The following is a 23,863-nucleotide window of genomic DNA, read 5'->3' as shown; positions in this document are numbered from 1 at the left end:
TCTATAAGCCGGAGATGTTATTGTCACATAGGCATGTGCAGTAGATGGCAGTATGTTTAAGAGTATCACAACATTGCTGTTTACGGGAGACGAACTGCTCTACGGTAGACCAAAACGTGACTGCTGTTGTTGTGTGTTGTTACCGCGCTGGGAGGGCGTTAATGAAACTGCCTAACCATAAACCCAAGAACTCGCTCTCGATCATTCTACAGTTATAACGTCATTGGGCAGGCGTGCTGTTTGTATTGTGGGAAAGCGGACGTGGAAACAGGCTGTCGACACGTCACTCAGGTCCGCATGGAGCTGGAGGGGGCGTGGCCTCTAGCTCCACCTGAATTTCGGGAGAAAATTAGTCCCGGGGAGGTTTTCGGGAGAGGCGCTGAATTTTGGGAGTCTCCCGGAAAATCCGGGAGGGTTGGCAAGTATGACATAACTCCACATGTTCATTCGTAGTTTTGATGCCTTCAGTGACAATTAATGAAACTGCCTGACAATAAACCCACATAAGAAGCCAAGAACTCGCCCTCGATCATTCTACAGTTATAACGTCATTGGGCAGGCGTACTGTTTATATTGTGGGAAAGCGGACGTGGAAACAGGCTGTCCTCACTCAGGTCCGCATGGAGCTGGAGGGGGCGTGACCTCTAGCTCCACCTGAATATAATTCACTTCACTTCACAAGCGAGATCAGGTGCGTGCACGGCGCACCTGGACACAATTTATGAATCCTTTCGCACTGTTAAAAGGGGCGGCAGCTGTGAAGGTGAGAAACAAGGAAGAGAGCGACAGCGAGAGGCAGAGGCAAAAGACGCGGACGGCTGAAAAGCGACACGGAGGAGCGAGCAGCGAGAGCGCGGACGGCTGAAAAGCAACCCGCAAAAGACTTGTCTTATTTGAAAAAATAAAAGACGTCCACACCTGCGAGCGAATGTCTGTGCTTGGCGGTCCATTGAACCCGCACGACGTCTTGAATACTTCCTCTTCTATGGTCGTCATCACACTAAAATCGGTCAGCTGTGAGATGGATTGATTTTATTCACAGTCGAGCAGATGAAAAGGAAAACCTGTAAAAGTACGGACAAGTTGTCCGTGAATGTCCAGGCGGACGCCACATTTCCTCTCTCTTTGCAGGGGACAATGATGCAGTAGAAAAATATTCATGCGGATAAATGGAAATACATTTTGAATGCATTTCGCCCTCCAAACATTTGAACCTGGAAAAAAACAAAAAAAAGGTACACACTCAAGTCTTTTTAAATCCATGAGGATATGATCAAACATCCACAGGTGGCGCTCCATCCAAAAGTGTGGTGGTCTGGAAGCTGGAAGTCACTCCCTGAAAGAAAGATGGAGTCCAGGCTAGAAAACATGCCGATAAAATGACCGCAGTGATTACCTCTGGCCACTTGAGGCAGCAAGCATATCAAACATTCATCCATATATTTTTTTACCGCTTGTCCCTTTTGGGGTGGCGGGGGGGTTGCTCTATGGAGACAGCCCTCGCAAAAATGACTAATGATCTATTGCTAACGATGGATTCTGATGCGTCATCCATGATACTGTTGATCATAATTTATAATATAATAATAACAACCCTGTTTCCATATGAGTTGGGAAATTGTGTTCGATGTAAAAATAAACAGAATACAATGATTTGCAAATCATTTTCAACCCATATTCAGTTGAAGATGCTACAAAAACAACATATTTGATGTTCAAACTGATAAAAAAAATGTTGTTGTTGTTGCAAACCAGCGACAAGTGCCAAAGAAGTTGGGAAAGGTGGCAATAAATACTGATAAAGTTGAGGAATGCTCATCAAACACTTATTTGGAACATCCCACAGGTGTGCAGGCTAATTGGGAACAGGTGGGTGCCATGATTGGGTATAAAAACAGCTTCCCAAAAAAAATGCTCAGTCTTTCACAAGAAAGGACGGGGCGAGGTACACCCCTTTGTCCACAACTGCGTGAGCAAATAGTCAAACACTTTAAGAACAACGTTTCTCAAAGTGCAATTGCAAAAAATTTTGGGATTTCAACATCTACGCTCCATAATATCATCAAAAGGTTGAGAGAATCTGGAGAAATCACTCCACGTAAGCGGCATGGCCGGAAACCAACACCTTCGATCCCTCAGACTGTATCAAAAACCGACATCAATCTCTAAAGGATATCACCACATGGGCTCAGGAACACTTCAGAAAATAACTGTCACTAAATACAGTTGGTCGCTACATCTGTAAGTGCAAGTTAAAACACTACTATGCAAAGCGAAAGCCATTTATCAACAACATCCAGAAACGCCGCCGACTTCCCTGGGCCTGAGGTCATCTAAGATGGACTGATGCAAAGTGGAAAAGTGTTCTGTGGTCTGACGAGTCCACATTTCAAATTGTTTTTGGAAATATTCGACATCGTGTCATCCGGACTAAAGGGGAAGCGAACCATCCAGGCTGTTATCGACGCAAAGTTCAAAAGCCAACATCTGTGATGGTATGGGGGTGCATTAGTGCCCAAGGCATGGGTAACTTAAACATCTGTGAAGGCACCATTAATGCTGAAAGGTACATACAGGTTTTGGAACAACATATGTTGTCATCCAAGCAACGTTATCAAGGACGCCCCTGCTTATTTCAGCAAGACAATGCCAAGCCACGTGTTACAACAGCGTGGTTTCGTAGTAAAAGAGTGCGGGTACTTTCCTGGCCCGCCTGCAGTCCAGACCTGTCTCCCATCGAAAATGTGCGGCGCATTATGAAGCGTAAAATACGACAGCGGAGACCCCGGACTGTTGAACGACTGAAGCTCTACATAAAACAAAAATGGGAAAAATTCCATTTTCAAAGCTTCAACAATTAGTTTCCTCAGTTCCCAAACGTTTATTGAGTGTTGTTAAAAGAAAAGGTGATGTAATACAGTAGTGAACATGCCCTTTCCCAACTACTTTAACACGTGTTGCAGCCATGAAATTCTAAGTTAATTATTATTTGCCCAAAATAAAAAAAGTTTATGAGTTTGAACATCAAATATCTTGTCTTTGTACTGCATTCAATTGAATATGGGTTGAAAATGATTTGCAAATCATTGTATTCTGTTTATATTTACATCTAACACAATTTCCTAACTCATATGGAAACGGGTGTTGCGATCTGTGACTCAGATCTTCACATGTTTATTTTTCCATCTTTGTTTCATTCTCTTCTGACCCACTTACTTCCTGTTTAGTCCGTTACCATGGTTACACATTGATTTCACCTGCTCCTCGTTTTCTACACACCTGGTTCTCCTTGATTTCTCCCTATATAAGCTTTCCTCTTTTCTTTGTTCAGCCTCGGATCCTAATTTGCCCACGCGCAACAGTGACGACTCTCGACCTTCATCTTTGTATGTATATTCTCGCTAGCTTTTACGCTAAGCCATTTGTTTATTCCAGCTCACATGCTGAGGAAGTGTTTTTCTGTTTTTGGTTTGCTTTCTCTTTACAGCAGTGTTTTTGTTCCTAGCCTTTTATTATTTAATAAATCCATTTATAACTTACCTTGTTGTGTTCATCGCTTCGACGCATCCCCGGAAGAACCAATCCGGCATTACAATGCCACACAAGCGTCACAGTAGGATCCGAGCATCAAGATGTTTTTCCGCGTCGAAACCACGGGAGGAACCCTTCGACTTGGGTTTGTGGTTGGAGCTCATGGCTTGGGAGCAGGAAAGACTTGACTGTGGGCCTGAAGTCCCCTCCGAAGCCGTTCGCGCTGCCCCGAAGAGGCGGGGGGTCCAGTGGAGAGGTCCCCCGCACGGCAGTAATTATCCAGCACCACTTCATCCTTCCTACGAACACAGCAAAATTCACCCCGACCAGGATTCACCTTCCACTACCGGTAATCCAGCTTGTTTTTTTTCCCCTGACTCTAGCAGTCACGACATTTGGGGTACGCCCACCGGTGACGCAACACCGCCCCCTGTTGTTGACATTTTTTCAGAAGATTTTTATATTGTGGACAGTACTTTTCATTCCCAACCTTTTTCGAATACCAATAACATTTATGATAAAATACGTAATTATCAGGATATTTTTTCTCATTATTCTAGTCAACCTCAGTCACCTAGTTTTTCTTCAACTCCACCTGTAAAACCTCATTCCCAGCCCAAGTCCAAGGTTTTTTCTCCCTTTTCAAAGGGACACTCTGGACAATATAGAGGGGAGGAGTCTGCCCGCCTCCAAACCTCCCACCACCCTCCCTTATGGTCAGTCCCTGACCACAGGGAACGGGTCTGGGATTCCCGTCTGGAGGGGGGGGCTATGGCCTATAGCTGTGTTGCGGAGGTAGCGCAGACGCTACCATTTCTTAAAACTGTCAAACCGCAACCTCCTATGAGGCCACCCTTACCTGTTTTTCGGCCCGTTAAACCGCTAGCTCCTCCTAGACCTCCTCCACCTGTTTTTCCCCCGGCCAAATCTCAACGGCCTTGTAGACCTCCTCCACCTGTTTTTCCCCTGGCCAAGTCTCAACGGCCTTGTAGACCTCCTCCACCTGTTTTTCCCCCGGCCAAGTCTCAACGGCCTTGTAGACCTCCTCTACCTGATTTTCCCCCGGCCAAATCTCAACGGCCTTGTAGACCTCCTCCACCTGTTTTTCCCCCGGCCAAGTCTCAACGGCCTTGTAGACCTCCTCCACCGGTGTTCGGACTCGCGAGGTCATTACCTCCAGCACGTCCTCCACCACCGGTGTTCTGCACTGCTCCCAGTCTGGTTCTCACACCAGCACATGACTCTCGCCTGGTTTTCAAGCCAGAATTAGACTCCCACCTGGTTCTCACACCAGCCTCCGACCCAGAACTGGTTCTCATACCAGTTACAGACTTTAGCCTAGAGCCCACTCCAGTACCAGCTCCAGAGCTGGAGCCTACTCCAGTACCAGCTCCACGCCGCCAAGCGCCGGTACCAGCTCCGCGCCGCCAAGCACCGCCGACGACGGGGCTGGAGCCCACACCAGCGTCGACGACGGGGCTGGAGCCCACACCAGCGTCGACGACGGGGCTGGAACCTTCACCTATGTCGACAGGGCTGGAGCCCACTCCAGTGCCAGCTCCTCGACAAGCGCCGGTACCAGCTCCACGCCGCCAAGCACTGCCGACGAAGAAGCTGGAGCCCACACCGGCGCCGACGATGAGGCTGGAGCTCACACCAGTCACGACTCCTGCGGCTCCCAGGCCGCCTCCGACGACTCCTGCGGCTCCCAGGCCGCCTCCGACGACTCCTGCGGCTCCCAGGCCGCCTCCGACGACTCCTGCGGCTCCCAGGCCGCCTCCGACGACTCCTGCGGCTCCCAGGCCGCCTCCGACGCCTTCTTCGGCTGCAGCACCCGCATCATCCTCGCCAGCTGCACTCGGGCCTGCTTTGGCTGCAGTCCCCGCACCCTCGTCTGCTGCTTCCAAGCCTGCTGGGATTTCGGTGCTGAGGCGTCGTCCACCACGTCGATCACGGGCGTGGCCTCTGCGAGGTCATCCTCCTCGCCAGACACTCCCTCCTCCATGTCGGCCACGGATGTGGCCGTGCCCGGGTCGTCCGCCTCGCCGGGCACCTCATCCTGCGATGCGGCCACTAATGTGGCCTTTTCGAGGTCGCCCGCCAAAACTTTTTCGGCAGCGGCGTTCCATCCGCCGCCGCCACTTGACTTGTCCTCGGTGGATTCGGGGACACACGACTTGGCGACCCTCCACCGTGACCTCCCTCCGCCCTCCCTTCGTTTGTGGACTCTGTTTTTGGGGAGGGGGTTCAAGTTGTTTCTTATTTGTTTTTGTTTTCTTTGAGACATCTGGAATCTGTCTTTTTGGGGGGGGGAATACTGTTGCGATCTGTGACTCAGATCTTCACATGTTTATTTTTCCATCTTTGTTTCATTCTCTTCTGACCCACTTACTTCCTGTTTAGTCCGTTACCATGGTTACACATTGATTTCACCTGCTCCTCGTTTTCTACACACCTGGTTCTCCTTGATTTCTCCCTATATAAGCTTTCCTCTTTTCTTTGTTCAGCCTCGGATCCTAATTTGCCCACGCGCAACAGTGACGACTCTCGACCTTCATCTTTGTATGTATATTCTCGCTAGCTTTTACGCTAAGCCATTTGTTTATTCCAGCTCACATGCTGAGGAAGTGTTTTTCTGTTTTTGGTTTGCTTTCTCTTTACAGCAGTGTTTTTGTTCCTAGCCTTTTATTATTTAATAAATCCATTTATAACTTACCTTGTTGTGTTCATCGCTTCGACGCATCCCCGGAAGAACCAATCCGGCATTACAATGCCACACAAGCGTCACAACGGGGTTTGTATTAAAGTGTATCAAAAGACGTATTGGTATGTCAGACTTAGCTTTGTCTTGGTTTAACTCTTATCTTACTGACAGGATGCAGTGCGTCTCCCATAACAATGTGACCTCGGACTATGTTAAGGTAACGTTCCCTAGGGTTGGGTCTTTGGCCTGCACTCATTCAGCATCTACATGCTGCCGCTAGGTGACATCATACGCAAATACGGTGTTAGCTTTCACTGTTATGCTGATGACACCCAACTCTACATGCCCCTAAAGCTTGTAGTCAGCTAGTGGCGTGTCTTCATGAAATTAAACAATGGATGTCCGCTCACTTTTTGCAACTCAACGCCAAGAAAAGGGAAATGCTGATTATCGGTCCCGCTAGACACCGACCTCTATTTAATAATACCACCTTAACATTTGACAACCAAACAATTAAACAAGGTGGCTAAGTAAAGATTCTGGGTATTATTTTCCACCCAACTCTCTCCTGGAGGACCACATCTGCGGTCCTCTCCTAGGTTTCTCATTGTCATCCCACTGGGTTGAGTTTTTCCTTGCCCCTGATGTGGGATCTGAACCGAGGATGTTATTGTGGTTTGTGCAGCCCTTTGAGACACTTGTGATTTAGGGCTATATAAATAAACATTGATTGATTGATTGATTGATTTTTCATCAGTTTTCAAGAGTTACTTTTTTTACAGCATATTTGATGAATATTTATTTTTTTAATTAGGCTGACCAAAGCCTTAATAATCATTGTGATTGATTGCTTTCACATCATTTGACAAGGTTTCTTCCGTCAAATTATAAGTTAGATATAATTACTGAATAAGATTCAAATCAAGAGTAAGATTACTAATTCAGTGTATATATATATATATATATATATATATATAAATATATCAGCAACCCAAGAATGAGAATGGAATGATGAGTTGTTGTTAGAGTCCCATCCTAGTGTCCAGTACCTGTTGGGCCGTCCCTTGGCTTGGCGTCGCTTCCGGCCGCAAACTGAGCTTCAGACGTGTGGTGGCACACGGGTTCGAGACCCTCTGGTGAGGAGGGATACGGGATCAGAACGAAATGTGCAAGCAAAGGAGTCATTTTCCGTTACCGCGGTCATTGCTGGGCTCTGCCGGGCCGGATGCAGCGACGGCAGGGAGGTGTTGAGGGACGGCAGGCCTGGCTGCTGAAGGCGGTCCATGGATGCACTCGAGGAAGACCGCGGCCCACCGGGAGACTTCATGTTCCTGCCCAGGCTACTGGATTTGCTCTCCCTCCGCTGGTACTCGATGGGAGACTGGAGGGCTGCAGGGAGGACAGCGAGAACAATCCAAAGACTGCACTATCGCTCTCCGAAATGAAGATGGGCCAACCGTTTAGGAAGTTCCTTTGGGTCTCCAGGATCTGCATCAGGTCCTTGAACCAAGTGCGTCGTATTTCCGGGGACGAGGCCTGCATGATGTAGCGGCTCACGCTGCCGTTTGTGCCACGGGACGTCAGGACCAGACCGCACGGGTCCTCGCCGCAATTCTGCTCGACGCCCAAGCAGCTGACCTGCCGTACCAAATATACAGAGAATATACAGATTTCGGGACAATCAATCAAACATTAGGTTAAAGTAAGACTTTTGGCCGTTAGACTTAGTATTTAGTGGCGAAAGAAATTCCACTAATCAACCCTGATTAGGCAAACTTGTGAAGTGAAAACCATTTCAAGTGACTATCTCTTGAAGCTCATGGCGAGAATACCAAGAGTGTGCAAAGCAGTAATCAGAGCAAAGGGGGGCTATTTTGAATAAACTAGAATATAAAAAGATGTTTTCAGTTATTTCACCTTTTTTTGTTTTGTACATAACTCATACTCGCCAACCTTGAGACCTCTGATTTCGGGAAATGAGGGGTGGGGGCGTGGTTAAGAAATACTTGACTTTCAGTGAATTCTAGCTGAAAATATACTCCTCCCTTATATGTTAGAGTCAAGTATTTCATATATATATATATATATAAGAAATACTTGACTTACAGTGAATTTTAGCTATATATATATATATATATATATATATATATATATATATATATATATATATATATATATATATATATATATATATATATATATATATATATATATATATATATATATATATATATATATTAGGGATGCACCGAAATGAAAATTTGTGGCCGAAGGCCGAATACCAAATATTGAATGCAGAATTGCATAAATAGCCTAAAATAAGTATTTAGACATGTTTTTCAAATAAAGTATTTTTTTTATTGAATATTGACATTTTTTTTTATATTCCAGTTGCCTTTGCTTTTCAAAAAAAGCACAGTTTTTCATTTATATTAGGCCTTCAGACAAAACATGCATTCCAAAAAAAAAAAATAAAGTGCATTAAAGTGGATAAACCCACAACAAATGAATTATTGTCCTTTTGGCAAAAGTCTGCTTAGCCACAGTAGATATGCTAATAATGTAAACAGAAGGCTCAAGTAAATCTCAATAAGTGTGTGCTTGTAACTTCATACACTTATACAGGTACACAACATATCCCAACGTCACCGCGTCACTGCACGTTGGTTGATTGCCTCACCGCGTCAAAAAATTGCGTCACACGCCACTATTCGGCCTTGTTTTTAACTCATTCCACCGAAGGCCGAATGTGGCTTTTTTTGCCATATTCGGTTACCGATTAATCGGTGCATCCCTAATATATATATATATACATAAATAAAATAAATACTTCAATTTCAGTGTTCATTTATTCACACATTTACACACACATAACACTCATCTACTCATTGTTGAGTTAAGGGTTGAATTGTCCATCCTTGTTCTATTGTCAGTCACTATTTTTCTAACCATGCTGGACACCCTCTCTGATGATGCATTGCTGTGTGGCAAAAGTTCTTTCATCATAGCTCGGTTGGTAGAGTGGCCGTGCCAGCAACTTGGGGGTTGCAGGTTCGATTCCCGCTTCCGCCATCCTAGTCACTGCCGTTGTGTCCTTGGGCAAGACACTTTACCCACCTGCTCCCAGTGCCACCCACACTGGTTTAAATGTAACTTAGATATTGGGTTTCACTATGTAAAGCGCTTTGAGTCACTAGAGAAAAGCGCTATATAAAATATAATTCACAATTCACATCAAATGCACTAGAGTCTGGAATCTTCCATCTCTCCCTAGCATGTCCCAAAACCGGTCAATCTTTGATTCCTGATGAGGATCTTCAAGCACTTGGTAGTCCACTACTTCTTCCCGGAGGCTATCCAGGTCCAATCGCAGCTGTGGCTTGGAACTTACAAGCGTATTTCTTCATCTTACTCGGGGCGGCATAGCTCGGTTGGTAGAGCGGCCGTGGCAGCAACTTGAGGGTTGCAGGTTCGATTCCCGCTTCCGCCATCCTAGTCACTGCCGTTGTGTCCTTGGGCAAGACACTTTACCCACCTGCTCCCAGTGCCACCCACACTGGTTTAAATGTAAAGCGCTTTGAGTCACTAGAGAAAAGCGCTATATAAATATAATTCACTTCACTATTCACTTCGTAGTCTGCGTCGCCACGTCTGTATCTTCCTCGTTCTTCTACTTTGTCTCCTTGTTGTGTGCGCAGTTGTGCACTGCACTCTCTATAAGCCGGAGATGTTATTGTCACATAGGCATGTACAGTATGTTTAAGAGTGTCACAACATTGCTGTTTACGGGAGACAAACTGCTTTACGGTAGACCAAAACGTGACTGCTGTTGTTGTGTGTTGTTACCGCGCTGGGAGGGCGTTAATGAAACTTCCTAACAATAAACCCAAGAACTCGCCCTCGATCATTCTACAGTTATAACGTTATTGGGCAGGCGTGCTGTTTATATTGTGGGAAAGCGGACGTGGAAACAGGCTGTCCTCACTCAGGTCCGCATGGAGCTGGAGGGGGCGTGACCTCTAGCTCCACCTGAATTTCGGGAGAAAATTCAGGTCCCGGGAGGTTTTCGGGAGAGGCGCTGAATTTCGGGAGTCTCCCGGAAAATCCGGGAGGGTTGGCAAGTATGACATAACTCCACATGTTTATTCATAGTTTTGATGCCTTCAGTGACAATCTACAACAGGGGTAGGGAACCTATGGCTCTAGATCCAGATGTGGCTCTTTTGAAGACTGCATCTGGCTCTCAGATAAATCCGAGCTGACACTGCTTAACACGATAAGTAATGAATAATTCCGCTTGTAAACACAGTGTTAAAAGTAACGTTCAAAATATAAAACATTCTCGTGCATTTTAATCCATCTATCCGTTTTCTACCGCACCTGTTCAAGAAGTTGCGTTAATGGTAAGAAGTTATTTATTTATTATTGATTAGAGTGGGGCTTGCCCTCTTGGGGTTTCTTCAGACCACCAAGCACCGACATGAGAGCCTGTTTCAGGGTTACAATATTGTTTTATTTTTCAATAAGTCCCTCAGCTGCTTCCCAGCAATTGTCTTTTTCTCTTTCGTTCTCGCTCGCACTCTGGCTCCAGCCCCAATCCCGCCTCTCCTCCTGGCTGCTGCTTATAACATAGCGACAGGTGATTAGATAACAAGGCCCAGGTGGTCCATCTGTGCACCTATCGCTGATTTCCAGGCCAGTCCTGGCACACCCCGCTTCGCTGCAGGCCTGCAGGCCACACCCCCCTCCACAGTTAGCTTCAGAATAACAATGTTATTACAGAGAATAACAGACTTATTATACCCTACAAATGTTGGTTTTACTTAAAAATGCACGTGATTAGTTGTGTTCAGTGTAAAATAAATATTATATATGGCTCTTACGGAAATAAATGATAAATAAATGGGTTGTACTTGTATAGCGCTTTTCTAGCTTCAAGGTACTCAAAGCGCTTTGACACTACTTCCACATTTACCCATTCACACACACATTCACACACTGATGGAGGGAGCTGCCATGCAAGGCGCCAACCAGCACACATCAGGAGCAAGAGTGAAGTGTCTTGCTCAGGACACAACGGACGTGACGAGGTTGGTACTAGGTGGGAATTGAACCAGGGACGCTCGGGTTGCGCACGGCCACTCTCCCCACTGCGCCACGCCATCCCTAAAATACATTTTAAAATATTTGGCTTCTTGGCTCTCTCAGCCAAAAAGGTTCCCGACCCCTGATCTACAATGTAAATAGAGAATGGGTCCAAACGTTTGGCATGAATACTTACTTTTATGCTGTTCTTAAAAGTATAACCAGGTAAAGAGGAGACTTTTTTCTTGTCAATTGGCTCGCTGAAGATGAGCAGCTGCTCAAACAGGAAGACTCTCCTCTCCTTGGCCCTGGACAGTAAGCCGCCCTCCTGCTCGCTCACAGCGAAGGTGTTCTGCTGGAGAAGCTTCCCCTGCGCCGTGATCTTCCCCTGGAATTAAAAACAAAAAGGCATTCATCGCAGTCTCCATCGGGCTTTTGCGCATAGGACACAGACTTAAACAAGTTGATAAACTTATTGGAGTGTTAGCATTAAGTAGTCAATTGTACGGAATATGTACTGAACTGTGCAATCTGCTAATAAAAGTTTCGATCAATCAAGGAACGGGAGATCTAACCTCGAAGCCTTGCAGCCTGCCCACGTTCATCATGTCGTTGCAGCGTTTGGGCACGAAGCACATGACCTCTACCGCCTTCTGCGGGACAATATCAGCTGTCAAACCATTACTGGTTTTAATCCGATTAATCACTACATGGCTGTGGATTGCTATCCATCCATCCATCCATCCATCTTCTTCCGCTTATCCGAGGTCGGGTCGCGGGGGCAGCAGCCTAAGCAGGGAAACCCAGACTTCCCTCTCCCCAGCCACTTCGTCTAGCTCTTCCCGGAGGATCCCGAGGCGTTCCCAGGCTAGCCGGGAGACATAGTCTTCCCAACGTGTCCTGGGTCTTCCCCGTGGCCTCCTACCGGTTGGACGTGCCCTAAACACCTCCCTCGGGAGGCGTTCGGGTGGCATCCTGGCCAGATGCCCGAACCACCTCATCTGGCTCCTCTCCATGTGGAGGAGCAGCGGCTTTATTTTGAGTTCCTCCCGGATGGCAGAGCTTCTCACCCTATCTCTAAGGGAGAGCCCCGCCACCCGGCGGAGGAAACTCATTTCGGCCGCTTGTACCCGTGATCTTATCCTTTCGGTCATGACCCAAAGCTCATGACCATAGGTGAGGATGGGAACGTAGATCGACCGGTAAATTGAGAGCTTTGCCTTCCGGTTCAGCTCCTTCTTCACCACAACAGATCGGTACAACGTCCGCATTACTGAAGACGCCGCACCGATCCGCCTGTCGATCTCACGATCCACTCTTCCCCCACTCGTGAACAAGACTCCTACAAGACTGTGGATTGAGTTCGATTGAACTGAATATCACGTCAAGCAAAGAGACTGAAGAAAGAAGGGACTATATTAGTGCTTCACAAAATGCATTGCCAGAAACGGAGTTAAACATTTTTAATCAGATTAATAAGGCTGATGGGTTAATCTGCATTATTGAGTTGACTTTGGTAGCCCTAGTCAAAACTGAATTGATGCTACAAACAGAATACCTGGAGCTCCTCCACGTCTCTGCCTGCTTTGCTGTAATGCTTCAGGAAGTCCTGAGGACAACCAACAGGCTTGTTTTAGTATATTTTGACCTTAGAAAGTCTTCTAAAATCCTTTCAAACAAACGTCACAACGAGATGAAGCAAAAGCCACAAGAAACCTTCAGTAGAAGTTGATACTTCATGATGCGTTGAACGGGTTTGATCAGCAGGTCATTGAGCTGCAGCCGGTGACCCAACTGCTGCCTGAGATCCTGTCGGGTCACACGGAAAAGCCGTGAGAATGTAGTGCCGTAGAGCGGGAACGTATTTCAACCGGTACCTCAAAGAAGGTCTCGAGGTACTCTGAGACAACGTGCTCGGATTTGGGTTTGTTCTGACAGTACACCACGTACATGTGAAGTCGACGCTCCTGGAAGGGGACAAAACCGAGGGTTCCAGTCAACAGAACATACAGTACCAAAGGAAGATAAAATAAAGATGATTTGGAGTGACACGGTCTGAGAGGAGTTCATCATAGAGCGGGTTCCGATATTTGAACCATATGTGCTTGGACAGACGGTTAGGAGAGTGGTGCTAACTTTTGGATTGTTCGGGAGGATGAATGTTTGGTTGGATAAGCCTTTGAGGTGAAGGGGTTGTCACATACGTCTTGGGAGTGTGTTGTTGGTTGGATAAGACTTAGGGCTGATGTGGTTGTCATGTAGGGTTTGGGAGTGTGTGGTTGGTTGGATAAGACTTTGAGTTGATGGGTTTGTCACATGGGATTTGGGAGTGTGTGGTTAGTTGGTTAAGACTTTGGGGTGATGGAATTGTTATGTAGGGTTTGGGAGTGTGTGGTTGGTTTGATAATAATTTGGGGTAGGGGGGTTGACATGTAGGGTTTGGGAGTGTTTTGTTGGTTGGATAAGACTTTGGGGTAATAGGGTTGTCATGTAGGGTTTGGGAGTGTGTGGTTGGTTGGATAAGACTTTAGGGCTGATGTGGTTGTCACGTATGTCTTGGGAGTGTGTGGTTGGTTGGATAAGACTTTGGGGTAATGGGGTGGTCACATAGGGTTTGGGAGTGTGAGGTTGGTTGGATAAGACTCTGGGATAATAGGGTTGTCACATAGGGTTTGGGAGTGTGAGGTTGGTTGGATAAGACTGGGGTTATTGGGTTGTCACATATGGTTTGGGAGTGTATGGTTGGTTGGTAAGATAAGACTTTGGGGTGATAGGGTTGTCACATAGGGTTTGGGAGTGTGAGGTTGGTTGGATTAGACTTTGGGGTGATTGGGTTGTCACATATGGTTTGGGAGTGCATGGTTGGTTGGATAAGACTTTGGGGTGATGGGGTTGTCACATAGGGTTTGGGAGTGTGTGGTTGGTTGGATAGACTTTGGGGGGATGGAGTTGTCACGTAGGGTTTGGGAGTGTGTGGTTGGTTTGATAAGACTGGGGTGATGGAGTTGTCATGTAGGGTTTGGGAGAGTGTGGTTGGTTTGATAAGACTGGGGTGATGGCGTTGTCACGTAGGGTTTGGGAGTGTGTGGTTGGTCTGATAAGACTGGGGTGATGGAGTTGTCATGTAGGGTATATGAGTGTGTGGTTTGTTGGATAGACTTTGGGGTGATGGAGTTGTCACGTAGGGTTTGGGAGTGTGAGGTTGGTTGGATAGGATTTTGGGGTGGTCACATAGGGTTTGGGAAAGTGTGTGGTTGGTTGGATAAGACTTTGGGATAATGGAGTTGTTGTGAGGTTGGTAAGATAAGACTTTGAGGTGATAGGGTTGTCACATAGGCTTTGGGAGTGCGTGGTTGGTTGGCTAAGACCTTGGGGTGATGGGGTTGTCACATAGGGTTTGGGAGTGTGTGGTTGGTTGGATAAGACTTTGGGGTGATGGGGTTGTCATGCAGGGTCTGGGAGTGTGAGGTTGGTTGGATTAGACTTCGGGGTGATGGGGTTGTCACGTAGGATTTGGGAGTGTGTGGCTTGTTGGATAAGACTTTGGGGTCATGGGGTTGTTACATAGGGTCTGGGAGTGTGTGGCTGGTTGGATAAGACTTTGGGGTGATGGGGTTGTCACGTAGGGTCTGGGAGTGTGTGGCTGGTTGGATAAGACTTTGGGGTGATGGGGTTGTCACGTAGGGTCTGGGAGTGTGAGGTTGGTTGTATAAGACTTTGGGGTGGTCATGTAGGGATTGGGAGTGCATGGTTGGTTGGAAAAGACTTTTGGGGTAATGGGCTTGTCACATAGGGCTTGTGAGTGTTCGGTTGGTTGGATAAGAGTTTGGGTTTATGGGGTGGTCACGTAGAGTTTGGGAGTGCGTTACTGTAAATGGAAAAACGATATTTGTTTTTATGGTAGAAACACTTGCAGCTAAATTGCCAGAATTAAAAAGGAACTTGTACTTTTGTTCCATTAACAATATACAGTAAGTTGCCAGCTTTTTCCATTAAAAAAAAACTCAAAACATTGTTACTACTTCTCCATTGACCGTAATATGTTGTAAAACAAATATATATATATATATATATATATATATATATATATATATATATATATATATTTATTTACTGTAAAATCGACAGTCTATTTAAAACAATTTATATAATTAACAGTGAATTCCAGAGGCAAACTCATACATTATTCGCTGTTACAAGCGGCCCTCTGATGGCAGCCATAACTGCAATGTGGCCCTCAATGAAAACCAGTTTGACGTCCCCGGGTTAATGTGTGGATGGATGGTTAGGGGCTGGGGTTGGATGGTTTGACGGGTGGACATGTTTGGGTGAATAGCTGGTTGAGGGGTTGTTCGATTTAATGGATGGATGTAAGAGGGGGTTTTTTGTATTGGATTCGTAAAACTATCAGAAGATAAACAAAGAACAAAGTAGGGACTCACATGCTTAATGAAGAGCTGGGCTAAGGTGTCGGGATCAGCCACACATTTCTCCAGCTCAGCCAGAAAATAACTAACATAAAACAGCCAAAAAAGTCAAGGCTAGAATAACATATTCCACATTATTAATAACAAGAATATGACACACACATGAAAACAGGCATTGATGTTAAAAAAGCAACTTTGGATTCACCTCTTATGCCAGTCATAGATCTGATGGATGTTTCCAAACACAATCCTGTCTTTCCCTTTAAGGTCTTCTGGGACGCCCTGATCAGCCATGGTCGCCATATAGCCCTGACACACACACATACACACACACACACACACACACACACACACACACACACACACACACACACACACATTCCTTTATTTGTTACCTTCTTGAGACCTCTGAAAAATGCATACCTCTTTAGGACCACCCTTTCTAGATATATATATATAGATGCTATCTATAGGTTATACATACTATGTGTTGCGATCTGCTGCTCAGATCTTCACGTGTTTGTTTTTTCATTCTGTCTGACCCGTTTATTTCCTGTTTTTGTCCATCACTATGGTTACACATCAGTCCACCTGTTAGTTTCGCCCCGCACACCTGCTAATAATTATCACCCTCCTATTTAAGCTCACCTTTTCTGTTCACTCATTCTCGGATCCTAATTTGCCCACGCGCAACAGTGACGACTCTCGACCTTCATCTTTGTATGTATATTCTCGCTAGCTTTTACGCTAAGCCATTTGTTTATTTAATAAATCCATTTATAACTTACCTTGTTGTGTTCATCGCTTCGACGCATCCCCGGAAGAACCAATCCGGCATTACAATGCCACACAAGCGTCACAGTAGGATCCGAGCATCAAAATGTTTTTCCGCGTCGAAACCACGGGAGGAACCCTTCGACTTGGGTTTGTGGTTGGAGCTCGTGGCTTGGGAGCAGGAAAGACTTGACTGTGGGCCTGAAGTCCCCTCCGAAGCCGTTCGCGCTGCCCCGAAGAGGCGGGGGGTCCAGTGGAGAGGCCCCCCGCACGGCAGTAATGTTCCAGCACCACTTATTCCTCCCCATGGACACAGCAAGTTTCACCCCGTCCAGGATTCACCCGTCATTACCGGTAATCCTGCTTGTTTTTTTTCAAATCATTCCTTAAGCTGCCATGACACTTTTTCTGACACAAGCGATGACGTCAATTGGGGAACGCCCACCGGTGACGCAACACCGGCCTCTGTTGATGACATTTTTTCAGAAGATTTTTATATTGTGGACAGTAATTCTCATTCCCAACCTTTTTTGAATATCAATAACATTCATGACAAGATACAGAATTATCAGGATATTTTTTCTTATTATTCTAGTCAACCTCAGTCACCTAGTTTTTCTCCTACACCTCCTTTAAAACCTCATTCTCCGGCCAAGTCCAAGGTGTTTCCTCCCTTTTCTAAAGGAAATTCTGGACAAATTAAAGGGGAGGAGTCGGCCCGCCTCCAAGCCTCCCACCACCCTCCCTTAAGGTCAGTCCCTGACCATAGGGAACGGGTCTGGGATCCCCGTCTGGAGGAAGGGGCTATGACCTATAGCTGTGCTACGGAGGTAGCACAGATACTACCCTCTAAACCACAGCCACCATGTAGACCTCCTCCACCTGTTTTTCCCCCGGCCAAATCTCAACGGCCTTGTAGACCTCCTCCACCTGTTTTTCCCCTGGCCAAGTCTCAACGGCCTTGTAGACCTCCTCCACCTGTTTTTCCCCCGGCCAAGTCTCAACGGCCTTGTAGACCTCCTCCACCTGTTTTTCCCCCGGCCAAGTCTCAACGGCCTTGTAGACCTCCTCCACCTGTTTTTCCCCCGGCCAAGTCTCAACGGCCTTGTAGACCTCCTCCACCTGTGTTCCGTCCGAACCCTAGTCCTTACCCAAGTTCTTGTCCGAGCCCCAGTGTTACTGTAAGTCCTAGTCTTTGTCCTAGTCCTTGCCCGAGCACCAGTTTGATTGTTAGTCCCAGTCCTTGCCCAAGCCCTAGTTTGACCGTTTGTCCTAGTTCTTGCCCAAGCCCTGGTATGACTGTAAGTCCTGGTCGTTGCCCAAGCCCTTCTCAAAGCACTAGTGTGATTGTAAGTCCTGGTCCTCTCTCAAGTCCTTGCCCGAGTCCTAGTGTTTGTCTTATCACTCATCATAGTCCTAGTCCTGCTCACAGCCAGTCCCCTAGTTCTCCTCGGCAGACCCCTGTGCCTGCTCCTCGGCTGAAGCCGACACCTGCTCCTCGGCTGAAGCCGACACCTGCTCCTCGGCTGAAGCCGACACCTGCTCCCAGTCTGGTTCTCACACCAGCACATGACACTAACCTGGTTTTCACGCCAGAATTCGACTCTCGCCTGGTTCACACACCAGCAGCTTTTTCGGGCCTGGTTCTCACACCAGTTTTGAACTCTAGTCTGGTTCTCACACCAGTTTTGAACTCTAGCCTGGTTCTCAAACCAGCACTAGACTCCCACCTGGTTCTCACACCAGCCTCCGACCCAGAACTGGTTCTCATACCAGTTACAGACTTTAGCCTGGATCTCACTCCAGCAACAGCTCCAAAGCTGGAGCCCACTCCAGTACCAGCTCCAGAGCTGGAGCCTACTCCAGCACCAGTGTCGACGACGGGGCTGGAGCCCACACCAACGTCGACAACAGGGCTGGAGCCTACAACTGTGTCGACAGGGCGGGAGCCTACTCCAGTACCAGCTCCACGCCGCCAAGCGCCGGTACCAGCTCCACGCCGCCAAGCGCCGGTACCAGCTCCACGCCGCCAAGCGCCGGTACCAGCTCCACGCCGCCAAGCACTGCCGACGACTAATACGCCTGCCTCTACGACGTCGCCGTTTGCTTCTACGCTGACGACTCCTGCGGCTCCCAGGCCGCCTCCGACGACTCCTGCGGCTCCCAGGCCGCCTCCGACGACTCCTGCGGCTCCCAGGCCGCCTCCGACGACTCCTGCGGCTCCCAGGCCGCCTCCGACGACTCCTGCGGCTCCCAGGCCGCCTCCGACGCCTTCTTCGGCTGCAGCACCCGCATCATCCTCGCCAGCTGCACTCGGGCCTGCTTTGGCTGCAGTCCCCGCACCCTCGTCTGCTGCTTCCAAGCCTGCTGGGATTTCGGTGCTGAGGCGTCGTCCACCACGTCGACCACGGGAGTGGCCTCTGCGAGGTCATCCTCCTCGCCAGACACTCCCTCCTCCATGTCGGCCACGGATGTGGCCGTGCCCGGGTCGTCCGCCTCGCCGGGCACCTCATCCTGCGAGGCGGCCACTAATGTGGCCTTTTCGAGGTCGCCCGCCAAAACTTTTTCGGCAGCAGCGTTCCACCCGCCGCCGCCACATGATGTGTCCTCGGTGGATTCGGGGACATGCGATCTGGCGACCCTCCACCGTGGCCTCCCTCCGCCCTCCCTTCGTTTGTGAACTTTCTGGTTTTGGGGAGGGGGTTCAAGTTTTTGTTTGTTTTTTAAGACATCTGGTATCTGTCTTTTGTTGGGGGGGAATACTGTTGCGATCTGCTGCTCAGATCTTCACGTGTTTGTTTTTTCATTCTGTCTGACCCGTTTATTTCCTGTTTTTGTCCATCACTATGGTTACACATCAGTCCACCTGTTAGTTTCGCCCCGCACACCTGCTAATAATTATCACCCTCCTATTTAAGCTCACCTTTTCTGTTCACTCATTCTCGGATCCTAATTTGCCCACGCGCAACAGTGACGACTCTCGACCTTCATCTTTGTATGTATATTCTCGCTAGCTTTTACGCTAAGCCATTTGTTTATTTAATAAATCCATTTATAACTTACCTTGTTGTGTTCATCGCTTCGACGCATCCCCGGAAGAACCAATCCGGCATTACAATGCCACACAAGCGTCACACTATGCAAACATAAAAAAGTTTATTGTGAAAAAAAGAGTTTAACAAGACACAATTTCACAAGAAAAACTTGGAATTATAGCATTAGGTTATATTACTGCTATAATTCCAAGTTTTTCTTGTGAAATTGTGTCTTGAATTGTGTCATTTTACTCAACGCAAGTCAAAAATTTACAAGAAAAAACTAACATTTGCGCAATATTACGATAAAAGTTGGAATTTTACTCAATAACAGTTGCAATTTTACAAGAAAAGTTTAAAATTTTATGAAAAGAGTCGTAATTTTACTCGACAAAAGTCACAATTTTGTCAGACTTGTCCTTGACAGTGTGGCCATGTTTTAGTTTTTCCTGTCTTTGTTTCCTGTCAGCGCTCTTATTTTGTCTGTTTCCTGTTTTTCTCCCTGAGCGATGTTTCCCCTCACTGCGGCTGATTGGCACCTGGCCACACCTGGTGTCAATCAGCCCGATTCCGATTTTTACCTTCTTTGTCCTCCAGTCAGTGCTGGATTATAGTCGTGTCAGTGTCATTATTACTTATCGTTGTAGCTGTGTCTACTTCTGTTGATTCTATTCATGTCATAGTTCCTTCGTGTCACAGTAAGTGTTTTAGTTCATAGCCAAGTTTGTTATCCGCCTCGTGCGCGCCTTTTGTTTGTGCCCTTTTGTTTGGTTTTGTTTTAGTGTTAAATTTAATCATGTTTTCCTTTGCAATGTCTGCCACCTTCTCTGCATCTTGGGGTTCGTCACAAACCCAATGTGACAAATTTCATCAGAAAACTTGACAATTTTGGCAATATTATAATACTAAGCATAATTTTACTTGGCAAAATGATGACAAAAGTCATAATTTTAGTCAAAAAATGGTGCTATTTTACAAGAACAACCAAAAAAAATGGCAATATTGTGGTAAAAGTCCGCATTTTGTAAGACAAATGCCACCATTTTGCATTAAAAAGTAACAATTTTACAAGAAAATAATGCAATATTACAGAAACAGAAAGAAATGAGAAATAATTTCAAATTTTATAAGAAAAAAAATCTATATATTTTGAGAAAAAGCCTGCTTTTAGTTAATTTTGTTGTTGAATTTTTTTGTTTTTAATTGTTTTTTAATCTTCATTATTCACTTCAAGTTATTACAGTACGTAGATTTTTTTGTTTTGCCAAATGTGGCGCATTTCAATTTCTTACACACACTTGTTATTGCACATGTTGGCCAGAGGGGGAGCACTTTTAAAAGCGACATAGTCCCTTTTTGGAACCACCCTCATTTTGATGGATTAGCAAATGAGACATTCTCTGTTAGATGCAATGGTTTTCCGTATTGGGATGATGAGTTCAGTCATAAATTGTTCACACCTCCTCATATGGAAGGTACTTTACTGTGTTGATATCTCAAGAAGGGTAGAAATACACACACACACACACACACACACACACACACACACACAATGAGAAGACGCTAGTGTCCTCATAATGTCTTTAGAGTGAGACGTACCTGTATGATGAGTCCAAGATCCTCCACATACAAGCGTTCAGTCTCTATGAGCTCTGACAGCACATATCTGAGGAGAAATGTGACGCAAATTATTTTCTTTCTGAGATTTAGAATTCCAAATATATTAAATCCATACAAAGAGGATCCTCATGCGCTATCTGGGGTATCTGTGTTACGCGATATCACGAATAAGTAAACACACAGCAGGAATGCTAGAATCACACATGGCATCACACACACACAAATATGCTGCAGGACTGCTTGTATCGCACATGATATCACACAAGTTAACATGCTGCAGGACTGCTTGTATCGCACATGATATCACACAAGTTAACATGCTGCAGGACTGCTTGTGTGGCGCATGACCTCACACAAAAGTAAACATGCTGCATGAATGCTAGTGTCACATGATATCACACACACACAAGTAAACACGCTACAGGAATGTTTGTATCGCACATATCACACAAAAGTAAACACGCTGTAGGACTGCTTGTATCGCACATGATATCACACAAGTAAACACGCTACAGGACTGCTTGTACCGCACATGACCTCCCACAAAAGTAAACATGCTGCATGAATGCTAGTGTCACATGATATCACACACACACAAGTAAACACGCTACAGGAATGTTTGTATCGCACATGATATCACACACACACAAGTAAACACGCTACAGGAATGTTTGTATCGCACATGATATCACACAAAAGTAAACACGCTGTAGGACTGCTTGTATCGCACATGATATCACACACAAGTAAACACGCTGTAGGACTGCTTGTATCGCACATGACGTCACACAAAAGTAAACACGCTGCAGTAATGCTTGTGTCTCTCACACACACACGCACTCACACTGCAGGACCGCTTGTATCACACATGATATCACACAAGTTAACATGCTGCAGGACTGCTTGCATTGCACATGCTATCACACACACACACAAGTACACACATAGGACTGCTTATATCGCACATGACATCACACAAAAGTAAATACGCTGCAGGAATGGTAGTATCATACAATATCACACACAAGTAAACACGTAACAGGACTGATTGTATCGCACGACATCACAAACAAGTTAACACACTGCAGGAATGCAAGTATCACACACACACACACACACACACACGCACACACACACACACACACACACACACACACACACACACACACACACTGCAGGACTGCTTGTATCGCACATGATATCACACAAGTTAACATGCTGCAGGACTGCTTGTATCGCACATGATATCACACACACAAGTAAACATGTAGAACTGCTTGTATCGCACATGACCTCACACAAAAGTGAACATGCTGCAGGAATACTAGTGTCACACGATATCACACACACAGGTAAACACGCTACAGGACTGATTGTATCGCCCACGATATCGCCCACAAGTAAATATGCTGCAGGAATGCTAGTGTCACACATGACATCACACACAAGTAGACACGTTGTAGGACTGCTTGTATCGCACATGACATCACGCAAAAGTAAACGCGCTGTTGGACCACTTATATCGCACTTGATATCACAGACAATTCTGGTGTCACACACACAAGTAAACACGCTACAGGACTGCCTGTATCGCACATGATATCACAGACAAGTATACACGCTGTAGGACTGCTTGTATCGCACGACATCACACACAAGTAAACACGCTGCAGGAATGTTATTGTCCCCCATGATATCACACAAGTAAACATGCTGCAGGATTCCTTGTATCGCACATGATATCTCACACACACACACACGTAAACACACTGCAGGCCTGCGTGTATCGCACATGATATCAAACACAAGAAAACGCACAAGCAAGTCATTATGATCCGAGACTTTTATTAGTCGAAAGTTGACTTTGTTATTACGATAGAATGATACAAGCATATCACGTTCAATCATCACAGCGGATACGACATGAGAGTATCGAATTATATCAGTATCATCATCATCACGGAGAGAAACAACAAAGCACAGCTACTTCCCAGTACTCTCCTGAAAGCATGTGTTGACACTTACAAACTCTTCTCCAGGGCGATGTTTCTGTCCTCCTGGCTGTCCGAGGACCACCGGCTTTCTGCATCCTCGGTCCCACTGCAGCGGTCCTCACTTTGGACTGTGTTGCTGCTGGATTTCTGGCTCTATACAATAAACACACGTGTGGAGGAAAATTTAGCATACTTGCAAACCTTAAAGCCTCCGATTTCTGGAGGTGGGGGGCGTGGTTAGGGGCGTGGCTAAGAGGGGAGGAGTATATTTACAGCTAGATTCACCAAGTCAAGTATTTCATATATATATATAAGTAATACTTGACTTTCAGTGAATTATAGCTATATATATAAACAAAAGAAATACTTGAATCTCAGTGTTCATTTATTTACACATTTACACACACATAACACTCATCTACTCAATGTTGAGTTAAGGGTTGAATTGTCCATCCTTGTTTTTCAAACCATATGCATGTACAATAGATGGCAGTATTGTCCTGTTTAAGAGTGTCACAACATTGCTGTCTACAGCAGACGAACTGCTTTACGCTAGACCAAAACGTGACTGCTGTTGTTGTGTGTTGTTGCCGCGCTGGGAGGACGTTAATGAAACTGCCCAGCAATAAACCCACATAAGAAACCAAGATCATTCTACAGGTATAACGTCATTGGGCAGACATGCTGTTTATA

The 23,863-nt window shown here is 46.1% G+C and overlaps 1 protein-coding gene across 4 annotated transcripts in view; it reads right to left on the bottom strand.

The window, feature by feature from the left end:
* Positions 1-1,022: 1,022 nt before the first annotated feature.
* Positions 1,023-23,863, bottom strand: part of arhgef25b (Rho guanine nucleotide exchange factor (GEF) 25b) — an 87,185-nt gene continuing 64,344 nt past the window's right edge. For 3 of the 4 annotated variants that reach the window (XM_061890218.1, XM_061890224.1, XM_061890203.1), the window contains 13 exons: positions 23,202-23,323; positions 21,156-21,222; positions 15,953-16,056; positions 15,763-15,832; positions 13,198-13,287; positions 13,037-13,129; positions 12,879-12,929; positions 11,896-11,973; positions 11,517-11,708; positions 7,693-7,873; positions 7,431-7,624; positions 7,285-7,368; positions 1,023-1,336 (listed from right to left, as the gene is read on the bottom strand). In XM_061890218.1, coding sequence (XP_061746202.1) covers positions 1,274-1,336; positions 7,285-7,368; positions 7,431-7,624; positions 7,693-7,873; positions 11,517-11,708; positions 11,896-11,973; positions 12,879-12,929; positions 13,037-13,129; positions 13,198-13,287; positions 15,763-15,832; positions 15,953-16,056; positions 21,156-21,222; positions 23,202-23,323 — 1,389 coding nt within the window. In that variant the 3' untranslated portion in view covers positions 1,023-1,273. Of the gene's footprint in view, positions 1,360-7,284; positions 7,369-7,430; positions 7,625-7,692; positions 7,874-11,516; positions 11,709-11,895; positions 11,974-12,878; positions 12,930-13,036; positions 13,130-13,197; positions 13,288-15,762; positions 15,833-15,952; positions 16,057-21,155; positions 21,223-23,201; positions 23,324-23,863 lie in introns of all 4 variants that reach the window. The other variant, XM_061890210.1, reaches the window with a different exon arrangement.

This window comes from Nerophis ophidion, linkage group LG02, assembly GCF_033978795.1.
Source record: "Nerophis ophidion isolate RoL-2023_Sa linkage group LG02, RoL_Noph_v1.0, whole genome shotgun sequence".
In the NCBI taxonomy this organism is placed as follows: domain Eukaryota; kingdom Metazoa; phylum Chordata; class Actinopteri; order Syngnathiformes; family Syngnathidae; genus Nerophis; species Nerophis ophidion.
The sequence above is the reverse complement of the archived record's forward strand: the minus strand, read 5'-3'. Positions and strand labels throughout refer to the sequence as shown.